The 12,224-nt window shown below is 27.7% G+C and overlaps 1 protein-coding gene across 1 annotated transcript in view; it reads right to left on the bottom strand.

Annotated features, from left to right (window-relative positions):
- The window catches only part of LOC107449778 (homeobox protein unc-4 homolog), a 152,074-nt gene extending 141,800 nt beyond the window's left edge, over nt 1-10,274 (bottom strand). The window contains exon 1 of the mRNA XM_016065427.3: nt 9,671-10,274. Within this exon, the coding sequence (XP_015920913.2) occupies nt 9,671-10,022 (352 nt within the window). The 5' untranslated portion in view covers nt 10,023-10,274. The remainder of the gene's footprint in view (nt 1-9,670) is intronic.
- Nucleotides 10,275-12,224: the final 1,950 nt, after the last annotated feature.

Genomic DNA, 12,224 nt, shown 5'->3' with positions numbered 1-12,224 from the left:
TATGTACATATATATATATATATATATGATGTAGTTAAGAGCTAATTTTAATTATTGGTTGACGGGAGGTTGCCCGAATTAAAATTGCTCATGGCAATAATTATATTATTCTATATAACTTAATATATAACTCAATTATTTTGTATAGAATTTTATAACATTTATTGGATAATAGCTATCTTTAATTAAATTTTGGAAAAGTAGGCCAATTTGTTTATAGATAAATAAACATTACAACAATTGCATTTAATTGTACTAATTTGACAAAAATAATATTTATCTAAATGTTTTTAGAACGTCTATTTAAAATTCTATGCTATAAGTTTCTTTTTATCCTTCCTTTTTGTCAAAAATGCAGGCATTACTTTAAATTTAATTTTTTTTAAAAATTTAAGTATTATTGTATTACGAAGAAAGATAATTTCTTCAAATCATAGATTATTCACAAAAAATTGGAAAATAAAAATAATTAAATTATTCATAAACCCGAAAATATTTTTAATATTTAATTATTTTCATATTAGTGTAAAAATTAGTTAGCCAAAAGTGACGAAAAGTTATATCCTTGTGGTATTCCAATGATTTGTATAAAAAAAAAAAATTCCACTGTAGTGATAGCTATTCTATTTGAATTTTCCAATGTTCAAAATAACAGTTTAGGATGTTTTATAGCCATAAAAGATTTTAATCTTTATTCAAAAAGTGGCATGCTATTAAAAAGATTCTCGAAATCAAAAGTTGCAATAGATTTTTTACAATAATACGAGTAAAATCAAAGATAATGTAAATAGATTCTAAAATAGGCCGATAGATAAAAACCCATATAAAACATTCTTTAACAATATTCTTAAGTAATAAGAGAATATAGTACCAGGTAAAGTTAGATAAATATCAGAACCACAAGTGATCCTTCGAAATTTATAACGGATATTGTATGAAATTTTGGGCAAATTATTAAACATGGAAATTGTATGGAATTGTTATTAAACATGGAAAATGATTTTAGTATTTAATCACTAATAGAAAGTTAAACACTTTATGATAATATTATTTTAAATTACTTAGTTTGAAATTCTTTTTATTTATCAATTCCATATTTAATAAAATACGAAACAGAATTTTTTTCCAGAGATAAATATATATTATTAACGTTTTCTATGGGAGTTACCACAAAATTCACCTGAAATTGTCTAATAGTATAATTAATTTTAGAAAAATTAGTTGAATTATTATTGCCGTTTATAGTGTTTTTATTATTGAGAAAAAGTATTGATTAAGTAGCCATTTCCATTTTGCAAATAGACCTAAAGATAATCAATTGAAAACATTTAGACAAAAACTATTGAGATCATTTAGAGCACATTTTAGAATTTTAATAATTCATTTATGGTATATGGACCTAAATTTTGTGCCAATATCATTAAATTTCTTAGTTAATTTTCTATTGCGTATATATATATATATATATATATATTAATGATCACGATGGGATAAATCACAATAATTTTCGAATGTAAAATTTTTTTTGGTGTCATCTTTATAATCCCTTGATTAATGTTTGATAAGAAAAAAATACACATTTTTTTCAAAATTTATTTTTATTACTGACAAGCGTTTTTTCTTGATAAAATTAACTTCAGCCTTTCTCCGTGAGGCGCTTTTAAAATAGATAGTTTTAATATCTATATAATTCAAAAGAATTAATTTCCAATATACAACAATTTAAGTAGGAAAAGAAAGTACAACAATGCTAACGTAAGACATTAAAATTGCCCTATTTTCAACACAAAAGTTTTTTGTGTTAAATGTACGAATAATGTGCTACAAAAAAATTTGGTAAAAAACACCTTTCGAAATTTCTCAAATTTGAAATAATAATTAAGTTTAGGAAAAGAAAATGTTGGAACAAATTTTCTTCTAGGAGTTTAAAAAAATCTATTGTTTTTAATCCCAGAAGGATTTAAATTGTTGCAGCAGAAGTCAATGTTGTGGAAAAAACAAAGGGGGATAGAGTTTTTTAAGTAAGTCGGGGAGGGGGATTTGTGAATTTCTTATTTTACTTACAAAAGGGAAAAGGAGTTTAAATTGGCAAAAACATGCTAGTTTGAACGACCTTTAATTTGGTATTCAAATAGTAAGCAAGCTTTTAAATTGATATGATTTTAAATTTATTACATTCACCTTTCTTCGAAATCAAATGCTTTGTCCGACTTTTAAAATGAAAAATTAGAACTTTGGAATTTCGGAGAATTATTTTTAAATCCCAAAATGATGCAAGTATTTTTCTCAAACAATGCGTTTCACCCCTTCGCAAAAAAATGTCTTCATTGTATACAGAGACTAGAAACATATATCTTATTTTTTGCTGGACTTGCCGGAAATTGTGAAGTTAATAACAAGGTTCGTCAAAAAGAATTCAAATATGCCATTGTTAAAACGAAAAGATGCTGTCAAANAAAAAAAAAAAAAAAAAAAAAAAAAAAAAAAAAAAAAAAAATCTAAAACAATTCTGGGTGCGTAGTCAGATTTTTTCAATAAAAAGTAAGCACTCTTTTAAGCACTTTCCAAAATAAAAATCACAATCAAGATCTGTGCAGTAATAAAAATTATTTCCTCTTATTGTTTAAAGTTTTTCATTTATATACATAAAATGAACAAAATGCAAAATTATTTTCAAAAGCTTTGCATAATCATGATAAAATAACTAGCGTCTGATATATATTGCAGAAAAAAATAGTGAAAATCATGCTTTATTTTTTACCATTTATGACGACATTCGACGCGGCGAAGAAAAAATCTTATTTCGAAAGATGGAAAATCAAGCACTTTTTACCCAATGAAAAAAGCACCTTTAAAGGCTTTTAGAAAACGTAAATAAAAATAAGCACCCTTAAGCCTTTTTTAAAAAACGCTACGCAACCTGACAATTAATACGAAACACACTAATATAGAAATGCAGATTAGCTACAACAAGAGTCAAATCAACTTAATTAATAATTATGTGAGGCTCATCTATGAACAGGTAACCAGACATAGAATCGATGTCTTATATACTAGTGAATTGGAATTGAATAATTGTAGTGGTAGACACGCTACAATTACTTTTTATAAATCATCGAGTGTTTATTTCCCATTATGTGATTTATAATAAATGAGTAAATTTCATTAATCGTTGTTTCAATAAACAAGTAATATTACAAAAAGTCTATTCCTACTTAGGCAAACAAACAAAATATTTATTTTAGTTACTTTTTATTGAATAATTACAATTTTTTTTCTCCCATATAAAACTAAAATTAATTAATTAAATTTTATTAATGAATTAATATTTGAAAAAAATTGTATTATCATCAGGTATCATCCACCGCAATTTTAAAATAATGTAATAAAATTTGAGTGTATGAATAAAAAGTATTTTACTAACGATTGAAAAAATGAACAAGATATACGATAGTAGTAGGAATTTAATAATATAATACATAACAAAAATCGAGCTGTTTTAACTTCTTAATGAAAATTCGCAAATTAAGTTTTCTAAATTCGCTTATATATTCTTCTTGATATCAACTTAAACAGTAGCAATTAGAGTAAAGCTTTAAGGGGAAACTGAAAAAAAAAACTTTTTTCCAAAGTGCTTGTTTGAAATTTAAAATAATAATAATAATAATTATAATAATAATTATAATAAAAAGGCTTTGTGGTAAAGAAATAATGCAAAACTTAATTCTTTGTTCAGAGTTAATTCACAGAACTAAATATTCAAATCAAAGTTGCATAATAAGCAAAGATAAATTAAGTACTTTCAAAGATCTAATGAGTTCAAATCAAAGTGTAAAATAAGTAAAAATAAATTTGATTACTGAACTTGAGATTCGCTAGTATATAAGACAACTTATATGCTAGTGAAGAGAACCAAAGATTTCAAATCCAAGTGATACTCATACTTGATTGCAAAATAAGTATGCGTACATTCGAAGAGCTAAAAAGTTCAAATCAAAGTATAAAATACGCATGAGTACATTCAAAGAACTAAAAAGTTCAAACCAAAGTGTAATAAAAGTGGAACTAAATATTCAAATCAAAGTGTAAAAATAAGTAAAGATAACTTTGAGTTCATTCAAAGAACTAAAGAGTTCAAATCAAAGAACCTTAATTTATGCGTAACTTTAATTATGCTTTCTGAACCTTAATTTTTGCTTGCAGCTTTTTCATTAAATGTCAAAAAGAATACAAGTGTTATTGATTTGTCGTCCACCGAATGAAATTTATAAATAACAATAAAAATTGCTCGTGTTATTATTTTTTTTTCTAGAAATTTTTTTTTACACTTTCATCTGATAAAAAAAAAACTTCTTTTCGATGAGAACACTACGATGAGAAATAAGATTAAAAAAATTGAGGATACAATAATTCTGGATTTGTGAGGACAAAATGGAGAAAAAAAACTTAAATAAGGACAATTTTTCAGTAATAAATACAATAAAAATAACTTAAATTAAATTAAATTAAATTTAAAATGGCATCAGTGATTTCAATTTTTTTCACAATAACTTTGAACTGAATAAAATGAGAATAGTTAAAAAAAATTAACTATTCTCATTTTATTCATAAAATCCATTTATCCTATTAGCGGAGAGTTGATTTGAGTATTTATACTTAACAGTAGTTGATTATAAAATTTAGTTTACTATTTATATTTATGAATTTTACAGGAGATTTATAGTAGTGAGTGGGAATAGTTATGTGATTTATTAATTAAATAGCATCAGTTAATAAAATTTAATCATGACGTTTTAATGATTCCTTAAATAATTATAAAATATAGGTTTACGACACTCATTTACATATTAAATACCGAAAAATTACAGTTATTGTAATTTCAGGAAATTCATTAAATTTGTTTTTTATTTCAATTGTTTCTTTATAGTTTTCACTTATTTAAAAATGATATATTGAACGGACTTGTGACATGAATACAATTATTTAAACTTCATTGCAATCACAAACTGTTTAAAAAGAATGTTTCAAATTTGCATATTTCTGTTTGAAAAAGACTTTCTTCCAATCGGATTGGAAAGAAGCCTATTTCTTGTAGGGCTATTTCTTTTTTCCGTGGTTATTGTGCTTCGCTGTTAGAAATTTCTCAGAATAAATGGTTAAATAACAATTTATTCAAATGTCGTTTTACCACATTCAAACACAGCAGTCAAATAATCATAAATGAGATAGTAATCAAACTTTTAAGAGAAAAACCATTTATTAACTGTTTCCACTTAAACACGATTAAACAAGAATTTTGTCACAACAATTAAGCCCACCTAAAGAAGGCATTTAGTTCCTTGCAACTAACTGTTTACATGCTAAAGCCGAGATCTTGCAAGTCTCATGAACCACAGAACTACTGTTCGAGCCCCAGCGTTTGCATTACAAATTTGCTTCATTTTCGCATGAAGAGTTTCCTGAACTCCTCAATTTGTGTCTTGAACTCTCTGTTGCCCATTACCTAACAAAAAACCTATCTCTTATGTCCAGTTAAACTTTTTTTTTACGGTTTTGAAACTATGCTAGCTGTAAAATGGTTAAATAACCGTACAGTTCATGGTTTTTTAACCATATTAGTAAACGGTTTCAAACCCATAAAGGTAAAAAATGTTCTTTACCATAAACTTTACGGTTAATCAGATGGACAGACTGCTGCCAGTTATTTTACCATAATTTAAAAATGAAAATTGTAACAGTGTTGAGATCCCTGATTCATACTAACATCTTGCTGGTTGCGCAAAATCTGAACTAAATTATAGTTTAGTTTTGAACTAATTTTCTTGGTATTCTGGGTGCATTTATTTGCTTAGACCAAATCATTATTATTTGTTTATTTATTATTATTTATTAATTTTTATTCATTATTATTGTTATTGATTCATTATTATTATTTTCAATCAAACACTTGTGCATGTTTATGTCAAATCATTCGCATAAGTATTAGGATAACAAAATTTCTGTTCTAAATTAGAATTATTTTCAAAAATTACATAAAACAGTTTTCATTAATATGAAAACAAAGGAACTCCGAGACACTTGTCATTATTGTAAACTTAAATCTCACATCTTAAGCTGGGGTGCATGATAAAAAGAGTTCAATTTGAAATGTGGATAAATTTAACTGAAATATTTGTATCATATTATAGTTCGAAGTGTCGAAAGGTTCAAAATTCAGCCCACTTTTCTATGAGTTTAGGTTTTTCTTATTCTGATTCTAAAAACCGGAAAAAGATTAGTATTTATAAGTTTTTTGTTAGTTTGAAGTTATTTGTACAACAACTAATTGTGGGTATAATTGTTTGAAGTTATTTGCACGATAAGGAATTGTGGCTATAATTTTTTGAAGTTATTTGCAAAATAAGTAATTGCGGCTATAATTGTTTGAAGTTATTTGCACAATAAGTAATTGTGGCTATAATTGTTTGAAGTTATTTTCACAATAAGTAATTGTGGCTATAATTGTCTGTTAATGTGAACACATTAACTCTGACCAAAGAGAAATTTTAACGATTGAAATTTCAAAAATGTTATAAAAGGCAGTATATACTAATAGTTTATATTCAATTCGAATTAATCAAGTGACCTGTACACTGAATTTTAATTTCAATGGATATCGCTTTAAATATGCATGACGTCATTTGTATCGAAATTCAAAAACACTCAAAATTCACAAAACATTACACAAAATTCACAAAAATATTCAGGCATTTTTTTTTTTTCATTGAGAGTTTTAAAGAGAATGAACAATAAGTAAATTAATTTATACAAAAGTTCGATATTATTAGTACAAAGTCTGTAATTACTTTACTGGATGTGTGTTCGCTAATAACTCGGGAACAGAATCGCCGATTTGAATCGTGTTTTTCTCAGTAGTGGCTTGCAAACTTTCAAGGAGTCGTTTGTAAGCAATATCTTCTTTCTGGCGTTATCTGATTCGCGCTCAATATTAAAAAATAAAATTTTCATTGATGAAAATCATCGTTATAGATTAAAACGTGCGTTGTCATAGAAACAGCTTTTTACAAAATGTTTAAAAAATAGAAGCAGACGAAACTTCTAGAAAATTCTTCATATCTTTCAAACTGAGTGAACTCGTAATTTATGTATAGAAGTAAAATTTACTAGAAACAAATACGTAGGCTAACATAAGTTATCGAATGTTTTCAAAAATAGTAGAATCGAATTATTTTCAGTTAATGTTAAACCTAAATACGCTTGTTATTGTTCGTCCAATCGGCATTTCCATTTCAAGCCTTTTAAAATACATTTAATTCATACACTTGAATATTTTAATACCAATTGTTAGTAATAATAATTAATTGTTCACGTCTTTTTTTTTTAACACAAATTTTAAATTCTCAAACTTTATATTACTCTTCTTTAAAAGAAAATTTCACAAACTTTATGAAAAAAATGAGTACTTATTGGTACCAAGAAAACGAGTTCGCCAACAAGTAGAACAACGCCATGTTCTTATTCACACATGTATCACTGGCTATAGATGATACACATAGCTACATCGAATATTGTGAATGTTATACAAAGCGACAATTATTAAAAACGATGTTATGGTAAATTTTGCTAAATTTTATTTTGAACACAAAAATCTTGGCGTCAATGTAAAATTAATATAAATTAGCTTAATTGGAAAAAAGGTCGCGATGTATTTTAGACAATACATCGCAGTATTAAAATTGGTATTCCTCAGTCACGCATGTTAATTTATTTATTTTTTTAATTTAATTTTTTTTTTATGGGTGACAATTCAAGAAATCAATCACCTTATAGTAGAATATGAGAGTTTATGAGGAGTTAGGGGCAGACAGCGGATAGGTGCGCCAAACGTACATAAATTGTATATTTGATTACAGACATCAGTTCAGTTTATATTTCAAGGTCTCGATATTAGGAAAAGATAAGTTTTTAATTGCAAATTCTTTCATATAGGCTTAAAAAATTTTTTTAAAAGAAAGAAAGTAAAGGAACAGAACGAAAAAAAAAACTGGCTGGCAAGTTTAAGTCCATTTTAAATACCAATTAAACTTGTTAAATAAATATAAAGACTGATTTTAACATAAATACTCTTTGACTTAGTTTTATATGCTGTCTTTTAGTTCTTGAACAGCGACATTGAGAAAAATTATTTTTTTAAAGTTTTATTTTTTGTTTTGAATCGCGCATTATTTTAACTTAAAAGAAATTTATAACAAAGTTCGTCTCGTTTTGGCGAGGGAAAACAACATACAAGTGAAACTCATTGGTACACATAATTATATAAATGCACAATCTGATTTTGACTAAGTTGCTATATATATATATATATATANTATATATATATATATTCCGAACATTACTGATTATTCGAAAACATATATAATTCTACAGTCAGTGATGCTATTATTTATTATTTTCGACTTCAAAAACTAATAATAGCGTTAAATAATTACTTACGCTGTTATATTTTCTCTATCTTATACAATAAATACAGTGAATGTTTATTTGATTTTTTTCTTCTTGATCTGAGAATGTTGCTTAGAATCTAAACATATAAAACCTAACTATTTGTTTACTTTCCTTTTGTTGTCAATTTATTAATAAAACTATTCATAACTACTCAATATTTCATTTTTATATGAACTTTTCTAGCGTAATTAAATAAGTGAACAAAGAAGTCTTTTTCTTCGCTTTAATCTTTTTCGAGGTCATTACAGGTTCTGTTTTTGTTCGCATTTGTCTGATAAAGTAATAACAATATTTTTATTATTATTAAAATTTTTGTGCTTTTTTTTAATCATAAATAATGAAATGTTACTTAATTTAAATAATTTATTATAACTTGGACGTGAAAGCAATTTAGAAATTCTAAAAATTCAATAGAAAATATTTTATTTACTAAAAATTAAAAATATGCTTTTTTGTAAACATAACTTAAAATCTAATTCTTCATTTATTATCTCTTTTTATTCAATTGAATTTTGAGAGAAAGCGAGCTCGTAACATTATGCCATTCAATAACTAAGCCCATGAAAATAAAAAAATTTAGTTTCTTTCATCTCTGTGATGTTAACGAAACCTTTTCGTAAACAAATGTTAACAACAAATACACGTAAACAAATGTGCACAAATGTCTGAAAGCATCTGTGCAAAATAAATAAATAAAATGATACATTTAACATTATGCTATTCAACAACTAAGCCCATAAAAATAAACAAAATTTCAGTTTCTGTCATCCCTGCGATGTTAACGAAACTTTTTCGTAAACAAATATTAATAACAAATACACCGAAACAAATGTCTGAAAGCATTTATGCAAAATAAATAAATAAAATGATACTTTTAACACCATGCTATTCAATAACTAAGCTCATAAAAATTAAAAATTTCAGCTTCTGCCATCTCTATGATGTTACTGAAACTTTTTCGTAAACAAATGTTAACAACAAATACACGTAAACAAATGTCTGAAAGCATTTGAGCAAAATAAATAAATAAAATTATGTCTTTAACACTATGCTATTCAATCACTGAGCCCATAACAATACATTTCTGTTACTGTCATCGCAGTGATGTTAACTATACTTTTTCGTAAACAAATGTTATTGATTCTAGCCAAAAAATGGTACTTACCTTTTTTACCATGACCATGAGAATCACCCGGAACGCCGGACCCACCACTAGAACCGGCTTGGAGTCCATTTGCAGCGGCCGTCAGACCGGCCGGTGTCATGCTTAGGATACCGTCAATAGAATAGGGCACACCGCCGGCCATGGCTGCCGCAGCGGCCGCCGCCTGCCCATAGTCAAAAGCTGCGGCATGGTGATGGTGGGCCGCTGCATGGTGAGCAGCAGCGAGTGGCATACTATAGGGGGCAATTGGCGACCCGAAATGCATATAAGGCGACGGCAGGAATCGCCCGAGTCTTGCCAATACATGGCTGTGTGTATGTCCAAAAGCAGGCTCTAAAAGTCTAGCATCCATGGTACAAAAAGTATTCGTTCGTATACTCAGTTGAAATGAAACACAATCATCGTAGAAAATATTGTTTGAGGACAAAAATATTTGTTTACAAGCAGGGATTGTTTTGACAGTCTGACAGAATTGTTTTGACCGACAGATTTAGGAAGCTAAAGAAAGCCCTTGCACTCGTCCACTCATCTTTGATACGCCTCGTTTACGGATGTAAGCGGCCGCATCAGCCACTTTTCGACGCTCCTCTTCCATTCCCTCCCAGTCGGTTACGTCATCGAAAAAGTACGGAGGCGGGGCTTATTTTGGAATTACCTATTTAGCGTTAGACCAATAAGGAAATGTGTAGGCGTGTCTTAGTAGAGTGATGGATAGATTGGTAGAGAATGTAGTGGTTGACAGGCGTTGACGATCTTCGGCTCCAACAATCACTTAACGGTGTTGCAGGACGTCTTTATCATGGTTTTAGGCAAAAGAAATAGATTTGTTGCATTCCTCGTCTTTCTCTCTCTTTTTTTTTTTTTAATTTGTTCCAAGCTTTTTATTTTTATCGGTGAACATTTTTATTAAGAAGGAATGCCAAAAATGAAACTATGCAATCACGCAGATCTTAATCAGTGAAAGTAGGATGTGAAATAAAGAAAATTAGTTACACGATTATTAAATGGAATTCAATAAACATTTTTTCTGTCAATATCGAAATGGCGTGTTCCAAAAAGTATTTCTTGGTACCCTTTAGAAATCTAATGAATTAATAGAATAATGTTTTAAAGACATAATTCACTTTATTCTCGGAAAGAAAAGTTTAACAAATTAGAGTGTAACGTGTACAGGGTGCGTAGCGGTTTTAAAAAATGCTTATAAGGGCTTAATTTCGATTTTCGTTTTTTAAAATCTCTTAAAGGTGCTTCTTTCATTGGGTGCTTTTAAAAAAGTGCTTACTTTTCCCTTTTCAAAAATGAGATTTTTTCTTTACCATGTCGATTTTCGCCACGTATTATGCAAAAGCGTGGTTTTCATATTGTTCTATTCAACGTTTTCACAAATCATTCAACCACAATGCATTTCGGCTTACGTAGTGTATGAAAGCGCCAATCATTTTACATGTTTGATGAAATACTTGCGGATCCACAAGAGCATATACTATGCTGGATTCAACAGGAATTATTCTAGCACTCTCATGTGCAACTATGCTGCATTTTGCCAGAGATTCCCATTTTCAGGCTGCATTTTCCTCCCTCTGAAATCGAATCGAAAAATCTCTCTATCTTTTTATGGTGGCTAAAGTAATCAAGAAAGAGTTCTTTTTTTTGTTAGAAACTAGTTATTTTAACATGATCATGTAAAGTCTTTGAAAAATATTTTGCATTTTTTTCATGTATATAGTGCTTAAAAATATTTTTAAGTGCTTAAAAAGTACTTAAATGGTGCTTATTTTTTGTTGAAAGATTGGGCTACGCACCCTGGTGTGAAATAACAAAAACGAAAATTCGATTTTTTTTTCTTCTAAAAAGGTGTCATTTGCTCATAAAACTGAAATTCTGAAAATTTAAACTCTATAAAATAATGTTTAGACCTCGCCTCCGAGCGTCAAAGATGGAAAAAAAAAAACTCGATTTTACTCAGAAAATGGGACGTTATTTGTATAAAACTTCGAACGCGAGAAAAATTAATTAGTACTTAATTTATGAAAAATGCTGTTGGCTTGAACTTTTTTAACGTTTTTGTCAAAAGATAAAAGTTGTTTTGCTGAACCCCACCCGAAAAAAATTAATTAAAGAAACAGCGTGCAATCGGTAACTATTATAAAGTAAGAAACCATAAATAAAGATTTTTTAAGACAAGATAAACATAATACATCAAATTGAAATAACATTTTTATGAATGATTTTTATTTCAGATAATAGATACTAAACAAAGTACCGTAAACAAAGAAAAGCAAATATAGTAGGCATCAAAGCTATCAATTAATGAGAATACACATTCGATGTGTTTTACCTGTAATTATTTTAATATTTAATTTTTTTTTAATATATCCTCCTCGCTAAAAATAAGGCAAATGCATTAATTAAATTCATGTAATCCCATTCATCGATACTGCTTTTAATCTTGCTTCAGTATCATTCTGTTCTATCTGGACACTTAATTTTTTTTTCAATCTATTCCCCTTCATTACATTTAAATTAAGCTTTTTTTCAACAAAACACATAAACC

This window comes from Parasteatoda tepidariorum, chromosome 1 (assembly GCF_043381705.1).
Source record: "Parasteatoda tepidariorum isolate YZ-2023 chromosome 1, CAS_Ptep_4.0, whole genome shotgun sequence".
In the NCBI taxonomy this organism is placed as follows: Eukaryota; Metazoa; Arthropoda; class Arachnida; order Araneae; family Theridiidae; genus Parasteatoda; species Parasteatoda tepidariorum.
Note: the sequence above shows the minus strand (reverse complement) of the source record. Positions and strands in the feature narration are given on the sequence as shown.